This window comes from Oncorhynchus keta, chromosome 25, assembly GCF_023373465.1.
Source record: "Oncorhynchus keta strain PuntledgeMale-10-30-2019 chromosome 25, Oket_V2, whole genome shotgun sequence".
NCBI lineage: Eukaryota > Metazoa > Chordata > Actinopteri > Salmoniformes > Salmonidae > Oncorhynchus > Oncorhynchus keta.
This window is the reverse complement of record NC_068445.1, coordinates 46,387,083-46,399,665: the sequence shown is the minus strand read 5'-3', so window position 1 is coordinate 46,399,665 and position 12,583 is coordinate 46,387,083. Positions and strand designations below refer to the sequence as shown.

Genomic DNA, 12,583 nt, shown 5'->3' with positions numbered 1-12,583 from the left:
CTAGGGGTTAGGGTAGTAGACTAGGGGTTAGGGTAGTAGACTAGGGGTTAGGGTAGTAGACTAGGGGGTTAGGGTAGTAGACTAGGGGGTTAGGGTAGTAGACTAGGGGGTTAGGGTAGTAGACTAGGGGGTTAGGGTAGTAGACTAGGGGGTTAGGGTAGTAGACTAGGGGTTAGGGTAGTAGACTAGGGGGTTAGGGTAGTAGACTAGGGGGTTAGGGTAGTAGACTATGGTTAAAGGTCCTTTAAAGAAAATAGATGTTTATAAAAAGTGGTCTGTTATTAAAGAAATAACACAAGTGAATAAACATTTACGTTTGACATTTTCCAAGAGTCTTGTTAATAGCTGGAGTTCCCACAGGGAATTTGTTCAATGGGGGGGTTGGTACTGAGAAGTGGTGTTCTTGTGTGATTCTTCTTCTGGTCCAGGTACGAAGATGGTCAGGTGGGGGATACGAGCATCAACACACAAGACGCTGGCATCCATCGAGAGATCCTACGAGTCATCGGCAACCAGACTGCCACGGGATGAACAACACAGCAATACTGCTGCCTCTCCTCCTCCACCTCTCAGCTCAAAGCTGGATTTTTTTTTTTTTGAGCTGCGGAGGCCCATCGTACAAAGTGTTTCCTTCCCGATCAACGCAGGGGACACACAAACAACTTCAAAGTTTGAAACCTCAGCACACATATGTACAACTGAATCACAACAAAACTCGAGGGAAGAACACATTTTTGTTAAGTTTTCTAAATACTATGAAGAATCCTGCTTTTCCTGAAGACACAGTACGTCTCTGTTTGACTGATTTGGGACGATTTCATTTTTTGTAGAGAACGTTTAAAATGGTAAAACTCTTTGGTGAATATTTTGAGACTTTTTGCTAGTAAATATGGGCCTTTTCGGGGGGAAAAATAACTAGGAAAAAGGTTCCTTCCTGTCTAGGAAAAAGGTTCCTTCCTGTCTAGGAAAAAGGTCCCATCCATCTGACCTGGTTTACTATAGAGTTGTACCTTTTTAAAGTAGACTGTAGGTGCTGATATGTTTCTTAATGTCATATATTTGTTCCAACAACTGGTTCATAACCTAAAAAAACTACAAATTATTTTCCACTTGATTATTGTGTGTGTGTGTACCAGTCAACAGTTTGGACACACCTACTCATTCCAAAACTATGAAATAACACATAATAGAATCATGTAGAAACCAGAAGTGTTAAATACATAAAAATATTTTGAGAGATTATTAAAAGTAGCCATCCTTTGCCTTGATGACATCGTGGCATTCTCTCAACCAGGTTAACCTGGAATGTTGTTTTTAGTGCAGTTGACATTTTAAAGGTAATTTCTCATTCGAGGCCGACATCTGCAACTTAGGCCATCTCCTCGATAGTGGTAACATTGCCTTTAAATGGTGCATAGCCCAAAATGGGCGGTCGGATTGAACCCGACCCTGAACCCAACCCTGAACCCGACCCTGAACCCGACCCTGAACCCGACCCTGAACCCGACCTTTCACTGACATGTCGTCAAAAAAATTAGCAGAAATGTATATATTGGTTTCTAATCCTTTTATAAGGGGGGTCTACTGGTTTACAATGGGGAAGACTTTGATTGCAGTCAAGAATTTATACATATTACAGTATAGATGTGATCCATTTGTCAATTCACACAGTTTCACGCACGTACCACTCACAACCAGTTCCAACACATATTTTCAAATATAAAATAAAACATTTCAGATTGATATTTGTACTTTTGATTTAAAACTATGGGTGGATTGTATAATCGACACCCTCAATTTAAAATAACATTTTAAAATAGTTTCCTTTTTGTTCTGGGGCTTCTATACATATTAATCATTGGTGTTTTCTGCTGTTGTTTATATATATATATATATATATATATATATATATATATATATATATATATATATATATATATATATATATATATATATATATATTGCTGTGATTTTTTAATGACCAATCAGAGCTCAGATTGATGTATTCTAACCCTTATGTTAATTGTAAATGATATGTTAGTTGAAAGTCTCCATTGGTCATGGAGGACACCAACCACTCTGTACATGATACAAGTCTTAAGTTTCCTAGCAAAAAAAACAGGTCATATATATATATATTTTTTTTATAAAACAAAAATGAATGACTAATGATTTTACCATTTTAAAAATATGTCAGGTTATTGTAACAAATATAAACACCGCCGGGGATTTAATTAGCAACACGTTGTTCATTTTGTATTCCATAATTCAGTGGCCAAATCACATGAATATTGTTTTAATACCGGTCGTTGGAATAGTAACACGAACCGGATCAGCACACAGGTGGACGTTGGTTTCGTGACTTTGGTTTATTAATTATTAATTCATTATTATTCCAAAGGCGTTTTGTTACTAACATGTTGTTCATAATCTGTATTACTGACATTTTATAAGGATATCTTGACATTTTTTTTTTTTAGCAGTTACCACAGTGTCATGTATCTAATGAAGGGTAATAGTGTTGTAACTGAAAGCACATAAATCTAGTGCACCAAGGGATGACGTCATGAATATCAATCAAATTAAACATTAAAATAAATAAGGAACTCAAAAGTACAAACTTAAGTCAAATATTTCACAGGAAATGTTAATCAGTTGGAGATGAGCGTAGCCTAGTGGTTAGAGCGTTGGAATCGTAACCGGAAGGTTGCGAGTTCAAACCCCCGAGCTGACGAGGTACAAATCTGTCGTTCTGCCCCTGAACAGGCAGTTAACCCACTGGGCCGTCATTGAAAATAAGAATATGTTCTTAACTGACTTGCCTGGTTAAATAAAGGTAAAATTAAAAAATATATATATATTTATGATGGTCAGTGGTATACTTAGATTTTTGATCTCTTTTATCTGGATGTTTTTTGTATTTTATTTTTTAAAATATTATGTTATTGTGCTACTTATCATTTGGTGCCTTATAGACATGAATTCATGGTAATATAACAATACATACTGAATATATTGTCACAACAAACAAGGCCAAATATTTTCAGTAATTGAGTTATGGCTTTTTCTTTATTCTTCAAATTAATTCAGCTTTTTTTGGGGGGGGGGGGGCTTTTTACAAGTTATGAAAATAGTAGCTTATGTACTTGTTTATGTTCAATAAATTAAAAGAAGAAACAACAATTTGTTAATTTCTTTGTGGGTGTCGTTAGCACGGTGGGTGTCGTCAGCACGGTGGGTGTCGTCAGCACGGTGGGTGTCGTTACTACGGTGGGTGTCGTTACTACGGTGGGTGTCGTTACTATGGTGGGTGTCGTTACTACGGTGGGTGTCGTTACTACGGTGGGTGTCGTTACTACGGTGGGTGTCGTTACTACGGTGGGTGTCGTTACTACGGTGGGTGTCGTTACTACGGTGGGTGTCGTTACTACGGTGGGTGTCGTTACTACGGTGGGTGTCATTACTACGGTGGGTGTCGTTACTACAGTAGGTGTCATTAGCACAGTGGGTGTCATTAGCACAGTGGGTGTCATTACTACGGTGGGTGTCGTTACTACAGTAGGTGTCATTAGCACAGTGGGTGTCATTACTACGGTGGGTGTCGTTACTACAGTAGGTGTCATTAGCACAGTGGGTGTCATTAGCACGGTGGGTGTCGTTAGCACGGTGGGTGTCGTTAGCACGGTGGGTGTCATTAGCACGGTGGGTGTCATTAGCACGGTGGGTGTCATTAGCACGGTGGGTGTCGTTAGCACGGTGGGTGTCGTTAGCACGGTAGGTGTCGTCAGCACGATGGGTGTCATTACTACGGTGGGTGTCGTCAGCACGATGGGTGTCATTAGCACAGTGGGTGTCGTTAGCACGGTGGGTGTCGTTAGCACGGTGGGTGTCATTACTACGGTGGGTGTCATTAGCACGGTGGGTGTCATTACTACGGTGGGTGTCATTACTACGGTGGGTGTCGTTAGCACGGTGGGTGTCGTTAGCACGGTGGGTGTCATTACTACGGTGGGTGTCATTAGCACGGTGGGTGTCATTACTACGGTGGGTGTCATTACTACGGTGGGTGTCATTAGCACGGTGGGTGTCATTACTACGGTGGGTGTCATTACTACGGTGGGTGTCATTAGCACGGTGGGTGTCATTACTACGGCGGGTGTCATTAGCACGGTGGGTGTCATTAGCACAGTGGGTGTCGTTACTACGGTGGGTGTCGTTACTACGGTGGGTGTCGTTACTACGGTGGGTGTCGTTACTACGGTGGGTGTCGTTACTACGGTGGGTGTCGTTACTACGGTGGGTGTCGTTACTACGGTGGGTGTCATTACTACGGTGGGTGTCGTTACTACGGTGGGTGTCGTTACTACGGTGGGTGTCGTTACTACGGTGGGTGTCGTTACTACGGTGGGTGTCGTTACTACGGCGGGTGTCATTACTACGGTGGGTGTCATTAGCACAGTGGGTGTCATTACTACGGTGGGTGTCATTACTACGGTGGGTGTCGTTACTACGGTGGGTGTCGTTACTACGGTGGGTGTCATTAGCACGGTGGGTGTCATTAGCACGGTGGGTGTCGTTACTACGGTGGGTGTCGTTAGCACGGTGGGTGTCGTTAGCACGGTGGGTGTCGTTACTACGGTGGGTGTCGTTAGCACGGTGGGTGTCGTTAGTACGGTGGGTGTCGTTAGCACGGTGGGTGTCGTTACTACGGTGGGTGTCATTACTACGGTGGGTGTCGTTAGCACGGTGGGTGTCATTAGCACGGTAGGTGTCGTTAGCACGGTGGGTGTCGTTACTACGGTGGGTGTCGTTAGCACGGTGGGTGTCGTTACTACGGTGGGTGTCATTAGCACGGTGGGTGTCATTAGCACGGTGGGTGTCGTTACTACGGTGGGTGTCATTAGCACAGTGGGTGTCATTACTACGGTGGGTGTCATTAGCACAGTGGGTGTCGTTACTACGGTGGGTGTCGTTAGCACGGTGGGTGTCGTTACTACGGTGGGTGTCATTAGCACGGTGGGTGTCATTAGCACGGTGGGTGTCGTTACTACGGTGGGTGTCATTAGCACAGTGGGTGTCATTACTACGGTGGGTGTCATTAGCACGGTGGGTGTCGTTACTACGGTGGGTGTCGTTACTACGGTGGGTGTCATTACTACGGTGGGTGTCGTTACTACGGTGGGTGTCATTAGCACGGTGGGTGTCATTAGCACGGTGGGACACGCCCATGACTGTCTTTCAGAACCCCTCCCAAAACCTGTTATGTTCTGATTATCAGAACTGTTAAGTACCCCTTCTGTTTTAGTGACATTATTTTGTTACGTTTCCCCAACAAGAAAACCATCTTCATTTCACAAGAGTTAACCTGAAGCAGCTGTGTGTACCACATGTATTTGTGACCTCTCTTTCTTCATTCTTGCATATCGGTAGTTGCGAGACATGCAGATGACATGTCAATAGATTCCTTTGACCTTCAGTTCATCCTGTAGACGTCTCAGGTAGTCGGGGTCAGGGTATCCATAGCTGGGGAACCATTAAAAAATAAAAAATAAACTTAAGTTCATAATGACTGTCCCCCTTTTTGAGTTTGTACTTCCTATAATGGAATTTAAGGTAACGCTTCCATCTCGCAGATCTAATGCAGTATGATGCCGTTATAATGCATTGACAGACATGTTATGAGAATGTATAACCCCCTTTTATAATTACGCAATAAGGCCCAGGGGGTGTGGTAGTGGCACCTTCATTGGGGAAAACTGGCTTTGTGGTAATGGCTGGAGCGAAATACATGGAAACCGTATGTTTGATGTATTTGATATCATTCCATGTGTTTGATTTCATTCCATACGCTCCATTCCAGCCATTATTATGAGTCAGCCACACCTGGCTGATTTAACATGACGCAACGCGGAGTGCCTGGACACAGCCCTTAGCCGTGGTATATTGGCCATATATCACAACCCCCCGAGTTGCCTTATTGCTATTATAAACTGGTTACCAATGTAATCAGAACAGTAAAAATACATGTTTTGTCACACCTGTGGTATACGGTCTGATATATCACGGCTGTCAACCAATCAGCATTCAAGGATCGGACCCACCCAGTTTATAAAATGTCTTGTAATTAGCTCATTATACGTGTGAGTCATGCATTACACCGTGTAACCGTTCTACAGAATGGAGTGCATCCGTCCATACTGTACTTACCAACTGGTGCCTCCTCTCCTGGAGGTTTTATGGTGGATGTCGTTCCACGTGACCATGTTTTCCATGCCTGTGGTGGAAGATCGGCCAATGGTGAACGTGAGTCGCTGGTCGAAGGCCCTCTTCAGGAGAGCCAGAACATTCCTGCCCTCTGAGGAATCTGGGAGATACGCTGTACGTGACACACCCTGGTAATTCTGACCTGGGTTGGGATGCTCCTCCTATGTGACCAAATCAGTATTAGTATAACATGAGAGGATCGACATGAGCAAGGCTTTGTGTAGATTTGCGCATCTTGATCACGTAAAAGGGTGGGTGCTTGGGATTCTGGCCATCGTCTCGCTGAAGGAAGGACATTCGCTAGGAAGGATGAAAATTAGAAAGGATGAAAATTAGGAAGGATGAACATTAGGAAGGGATGAAAATTAGGGAAAGGATGAAAAAATGCACAGCACTGCTAGTTATGTGCCCGTGGTAGAATAGTGGCTTTGTATGTAGTTTGAATGTTTTAACTCGCTTACCTTCTGTATTCCACTTGGAATGTGGTACTGAATCACGATTGTTCCATACTTGTCATATCCAGACAAAGAAGATCTTTCCTGAGTAACAGCCATAGTCCCTCCCTTTGGCTGCGTCCCCTTCAGTTCCCCATAGACTGCCCCACAGGTTGGACAGACAGGTTTGGCCTTGAACGCCTCCTCCAGACAGCCTCTACAGAACGAGTGTTTACATGCCAACGTCTTCTTTCTGTCCTCTTTAATGGTTTCCAGACAAATCGGACATGACTCTTCTTCGTCGTCGTCGTCCGATTGCTTGTTGCGTGTAGTACCAGAGGCTCGGGGGTTAACTCTCTGGGGTGTCAGGGGTCGTTGTGATGTCACAGGGGAACTGGAACCGTGCCGTAGAAAATCCTCCAACATCACAATGTGCATGTAGCGCCCTGTCACTGTAATATTGTCTTTACTGGGGCCTCCTTCAATCAAAAGTTCTGGAAACTGTCCCTGCAAGCTTTTGTAGTATTGTGGATCCAAACTGTAAGTCTGCACTTTCAGATCTGTGGCGAGTCTCTGATAGAACGTGACAAAGCGCTCTCTGGCGAAATGAACCCAAACCGAGCCTTTTCTGTGGCTTTGAAAGGTCACCACCATTTTGTCACGAGGTTTATGAATTAAGACGTCTTTCCCTTGGATTCTCTTCAACTCCTTTGAGCATCTCTGTTGGATGAAATCCCAAACGGCTCCAACTATCGCCACTGGTTTCACTGGACTAGGTGGTGACCGAGGACGCTGCTGGTGACGAAGAGGACTGTCTCTGAGATTGGGGGCGGCATATCTGTCTAGACTTGACATCTTCACAAACAGGTCCTCTATTTCATCAAATGATCCCCGCACTTCATAATGCAAGGTTCCTGTAACGCGGTTACCACATCCAGTGAGAAGGTACTTCACCTGGTTGGGCTCTTTGAAAGTGTTCGGATCTACAGTGAGAGTGACATCTGAAAATACCTGAAAAACACGAAGCATTCAGCGAGGTCAATACGTAAATGAGTGTGACATAAATTAGCTCATTATGAGACCTTATCTGACCAAACCTGCACTGTAAAATACATCTGGTTCTTTCAACGTAATACTAATAAATAACGGGTTCCACAGCCTCTTTTTTTTTTTTTTTTTTTGTTTACTCAACTTTTCGGTCAAAGTGTTAGCTGAACTTAACATTTTTAGGCAAAAATTCAGTCAACTTAAAAACATGTGTTCAACTCAAATTGTCTCATATGTTCATTCAATTAGAAATTATCATTTGGGCACCTTCCCGTAAGAGGCAGAGTTGCAAAGAAAAAGCCATATCTCAGACTGGCCAATAAAAATAAAAGTTTAAGATGGGCAAAAGAACACAGGCACTGGACAGAGGAAATCTGCCTAGAAGGCCAGCATCCCAGAGTCGCCTCTTCACTGTTGACATTAAGACTGGACAGAGGAACTCTGCCTAGAAGGCCAGCATCCCAGAGTCGCCTCTTCACTGTTGACGTTGAGACTGGACAGAGGAACTCTGCCTAGAAGGCCAGCATCCCAGAGTCGCCTTCCTCTTCACTGACTTGACAGAGGAACTCTTAGAAGCCAGCATGGCCTCTTCACAGACGTTGAGACTCTGCCTAGAAGGCCAGCATCCCAGAGTCGCCTCTTCACTGTTGACGTTGAGACTGGACAGAGGAACTCTGCCTAGAAGGCCAGCATCCCGGAGTCGTCTCTTCACTGTTGACAATGAGACTGGACAGAGGAACTCTGCCTAGAAGGCCAGCATCACCGTTGAGACTGGACAGAGTCTAGAAGGCCAGCATTCACTGTTGACGTTGAGACTGGACAGAGGAACTCTGCCTAGAAGGCCAGCATCCCAGAGTCGCCAGCATCCCTTCACTGTTGACGTTGAGACTGGACAGAGGAACTCTGCCTAGAAGGCCAGCATCCCAGAGTCGCCTCTTCACTGTTGACGTTGAGACTGGACAGAGGAACTCTGCCTAGAAGGCCAGCATCCCAGAGTCGCTCTTCACTGTTGACGTTGAGACTGGACAGAGGAACTCTGCCTAGAAGGCCAGCATCCCGGAGTCGCCTCTTCACTGTTGACGTTGAGACTGGACAGAGGAACTCTGCCTAGAAGGCCAGCATCCCAGAGTCGCCTCTTCACTGTTGACGTTGAGACTGGACAGAGGAACTCTGCCTAGAAGGCCAGCATCCCAGAGTCGCCTTCACTGTTCGTTGAGACTGGACAGAGGAACTCTGCCTAGAAGGCCAGCATGAGCCTCTTCACTGTTGACAATGAGAGAGAGGAACTCTGCCTAGAAGGCCAGCATCCCGGAGTCGCCTCTTCACTGTTGACGTTGAGACTGGACAGAGGAACTCTGCCTAGAAGGCCAGCATCCCGGAGTCGCCTCTTCACTGTTGACGTTGAGACTGGACAGAGGAACTCTGCCTAGAAGGCCAGCATCCCGGAGTCGCCTCTTCACTGTTGACGTTGAGACTGGACAGAGGAACTCTGCCTAGAAGGCCAGCATCCCAGAGTCGCCTCTTCACTGTTGACGTTGAGACTGGACAGAGGAACTCTGCCTAGAAGGCCAGCATCCCAGAGTCGCCTCTTCACTGTTGACGTTGACACTGGACAGAGGAACTCTGCCTAGAAGGCCAGCATCCCGGAGTCGCCTCTTCACTGTTGACGTTGAGACTGAACAGAGGAACTCTGCCTAGAAGGCCAGCATCCCGGAGTCGCCTCTTCACTGTTGACGTTGAGACTGGACAGAGGAACTCTGCCTAGAAGGCCAGCATCCCAGAGTCGCCTCTTCACTGTTGACGTTGACACTGGACAGAGGAACTCTGCTTAGAAGGCCAGCATCCCGGAGTCGCCTCTTCACTGTTGACGTTGAGACTGGACAGAGGAACTCTGCCTAGAAGGCCAGCATCCCGGAGTCGCCTCTTCACTGTTGACGTTGAGACTGGACAGAGGAACTCTGCCTAGAAGGCCAGCATCCCAGAGTCGCCTCTTCACTGTTGACGTTGAGACTGGACAGAGGAACTCTGCCTAGAAGGCCAGCATCCCGGAGTCGCCTCTTCACTGTTGACGTTGAGACTGGTGTTTTGTGGGTACTATTTAATGAAGAAGCCAGTTCGGGACTTGTGAGGCGTCTGTTTCTCAAACTAGACAAACTAATGTACTTGTCCTTTTGCTCAGTTGTGCATTAGCTAACACAACGTGCCATTGGAACACAGGAGTGATGGTTGCTGATATTGGGCCTCTGTACACCTGTGTAGATCAGCCGTTTCCAGCTACAATAGTCATTTACAACGTATTTCTGATCAATTCGATGTTATTTTAATGAACAAAAAGGTGCCTTTCTTTCATAAACAAGGACATTTCTAAGTGATGCCAAACTTTTGAACGGTAGTATATGTTAAAAGCACTGTGTGTTTGTAACCAGTGCTTCACTTGGAGTGAAATAGGTTCCGGTACTTATTTTGGATGCCGGTACTGTTTATATATAGATGCAGGAGCTCCACAACACTTTAGAGCTAATATTCTATCAGAGTAACAGGAACTCAAGCAGTAGAAAATGTTATGTTCCGGTCAAGAACCGCGTGTAACGTTAGCTTTTTGTTTTGTTAAGACGCTAAAACTGGTTACCATCTGCATTTTGATAAACAACTACAGTCTATCACGAGGCAATATACCTGGGTTGGGTTTCCCTAAAAAGCATGGTAGCACTAAAATCATGTTTCGTCCATTTACTTTAAATGGAATTGAGATTATATTAGTGCTCCGATGAACCATTTCAGTCGACCATAGAGCTGCAAAGAGCCAAAACGGACTCAAATCCACACGGCCAAGTACGCGGACTCAACCACGTCGACTGTAAGGTAACTAACTTTACACTGTGTATCATTTGGGAATCTTCGATTACATAAATGAGTAGATTGAAATGTAACGAGCAAGTTTAAATGCGTTTAACTACAAATACTGATTCATATAGGCTAGATTAGAATGTTGTTTTTTCTTAATTTAATTTTTAAGGTACACGTACATACCTCTTTCAATGACGCATTTGTCATCATGGTGCAAGTATGTTGTTGTGCGTCCTTAGTTGCTATGAGGTAGAGCCAACTAACTTTCCCGTTCCCGGGGCTCGCTAAATCTACTTCTGCAGTATATAGGAACAAATTATCAAGGCTATATTGTCTTTACCTTTAGCAATCTATTTGATCGATGTCCGTCGTCTTATTCTTGAGTCGCATTCAGCATTTTTTTCAAATTTGAAACCGATCCTAAACTGTCCAACCCTTTTTAGTTTCGTTTCGATAAAAGGGAGTGATGTCTTGGTGTTAATCCCAGATCAGCCGCTCCGCTTCTCTTCGTCCGCTAGAGGACAGTAGAACACTGTCTGTAGACTCTTCACAGAGACGCCACGACTTCTCTTTAAGCAAGATGGTGCTGTACTCCACAGAAGTGACAGCAGGCATCGTCATCATTTCTATTTACAACTGGGATCATATTTGTTTAACATTGCTTTCATTGATTATTTCGTCGATGCGCTACAATGCTAAATCACATAGCCTTACACATGTTTTTTTTTAAATTCGCGTAAAGATAGTTGGCATATTAGATTGGCTAGAATTTAATGTAATTTGGATAAACCAGCATCCCACAAACAAAACATCATATGAAACTATATTTCGTGATCTGTATGAGAGTTTCTCTTATCTATGTTTTTCTGTTTTTTTTTTAGTAATCAAATCTGATAAACCCGCAATATTGGCAACACTGAGAGACAGATCTCTGTATGCAAATCAGCTGTTTTGGTGACACACTTTTTCTATTCTGGCGGGTAATGATATGGTGCTCTCAGTAACTTAAAATTAATGATACGGTACTCGACTAAGAGTGAGGCTCTGCAATTGAATCGGCGCAGTATTCACAGACACGCCACCTGCACTAGGACTGCCACTGAATGAAAGACTCTAAATTAAGCCTCCATATAAGAAGACGAGAGCACAGAGATTTTAGGCAGCATTTCTAAAAAAAAAATAAAAAAAATTGGAGACTGCCTGACCGGAACAGAGATCACAGTATGTATGTTTGTAGCCTATTGTATACATGCCGCGGGCGGTTTAGACTGTGGCGCATGGGGCTATTGCAATGGATGGAGTAGGAAAGATTATGAGTTGAGTTTTGAAAGGGACAATTTTATCCTCAAGGTTTATTTAGCCTATTCAGATTCGTTGAAGCTTAATTGTCTTTTAATAACCTCAAAATTGTTTTTGTGTTGTCCTCAAATGTCTGCAATTTCTGTATTGTAGTAATAACATGAAGTATTTTTTTAACAATGTGTTATGTTGTGATTCTATTCGGTAGTATTTTGTCATTTTAATCCTGATAATGCATCCTATGTGATAATAATTTTAGAGAGCGCTGTAGACTTTTTTTCATAGTTTTTTTTTTTATACTAGCTATTAAATTATAATAATTTATAAAATTATGTAACATGCTTTATACCACTTGTTTGTAAGGGGAAAAAAATACTATATTTCAATTTAAAGGATGTGAATTCTTTAATAAATCTAAATGTTTGGTCAATAGTTGATTTCATAATTAATATTTTGTGCTTAAAGAATACATGCATTAAAATACCCCAAAATATAAATCAATCTTCTGTTTATGTCAATGTCATACCTCAAATGCAAACGGGACTTGAGAAAACCTTAGCACAAATGTCAAGGTATAGTACCTTGTTACCGAAAATGTGCTAGTTATCGGTAACAAATATTTTGGTTTGACAAAATAAAAAAAATATTTAAGCCATTCATTTGTATGGCGTCATTGTACTGTAACTCTATAT

At 43.5% G+C, this 12,583-nt stretch overlaps 2 protein-coding genes across 4 annotated transcripts in view; one reads left to right on the top strand and one right to left on the bottom strand.

Annotated features, from left to right (window-relative positions):
• Window positions 1–1,114, top strand: part of LOC118377325 (protein mono-ADP-ribosyltransferase PARP8-like) — a 115,375-nt gene extending 114,261 nt beyond the window's left edge. Inside the window, exon 27 of the mRNA XM_052479735.1 lies at window positions 429–1,114. Coding sequence (XP_052335695.1) covers window positions 429–531 — 103 coding nt within the window. The 3' untranslated portion in view covers window positions 532–1,114. The remainder of the gene's footprint in view (window positions 1–428) is intronic.
• A 3,975-nt stretch (window positions 1,115–5,089) lies between these two features.
• si:dkey-3h3.3 (uncharacterized protein LOC100144568 homolog) lies at window positions 5,090–12,217 on the bottom strand. Of its 3 annotated transcripts, none has more exons than XM_035764214.2 (4): window positions 10,776–12,198; window positions 6,726–7,709; window positions 6,208–6,425; window positions 5,090–5,523 (listed from the first exon to the last, which is right to left on the bottom strand). In XM_035764214.2, the coding sequence occupies exons 1-4, from the start codon at window positions 10,800–10,802 to the stop codon at window positions 5,454–5,456; spliced, it is 1,299 nt and encodes a 432-aa protein (XP_035620107.1). In that variant the 5' UTR covers window positions 10,803–12,198; the 3' UTR covers window positions 5,090–5,453. The 3 variants fall into 3 exon arrangements, with proteins under 3 accessions (XP_035620107.1, XP_035620109.1, XP_035620108.1); XM_035764216.2 differs by having other exon boundaries at window positions 5,091–5,523; window positions 10,933–12,193; XM_035764215.2 differs by lacking the exons at window positions 5,090–5,523; window positions 6,208–6,425 and adding an exon at window positions 6,428–6,564 and having other exon boundaries at window positions 10,776–12,217.
• Window positions 12,218–12,583: the final 366 nt, after the last annotated feature.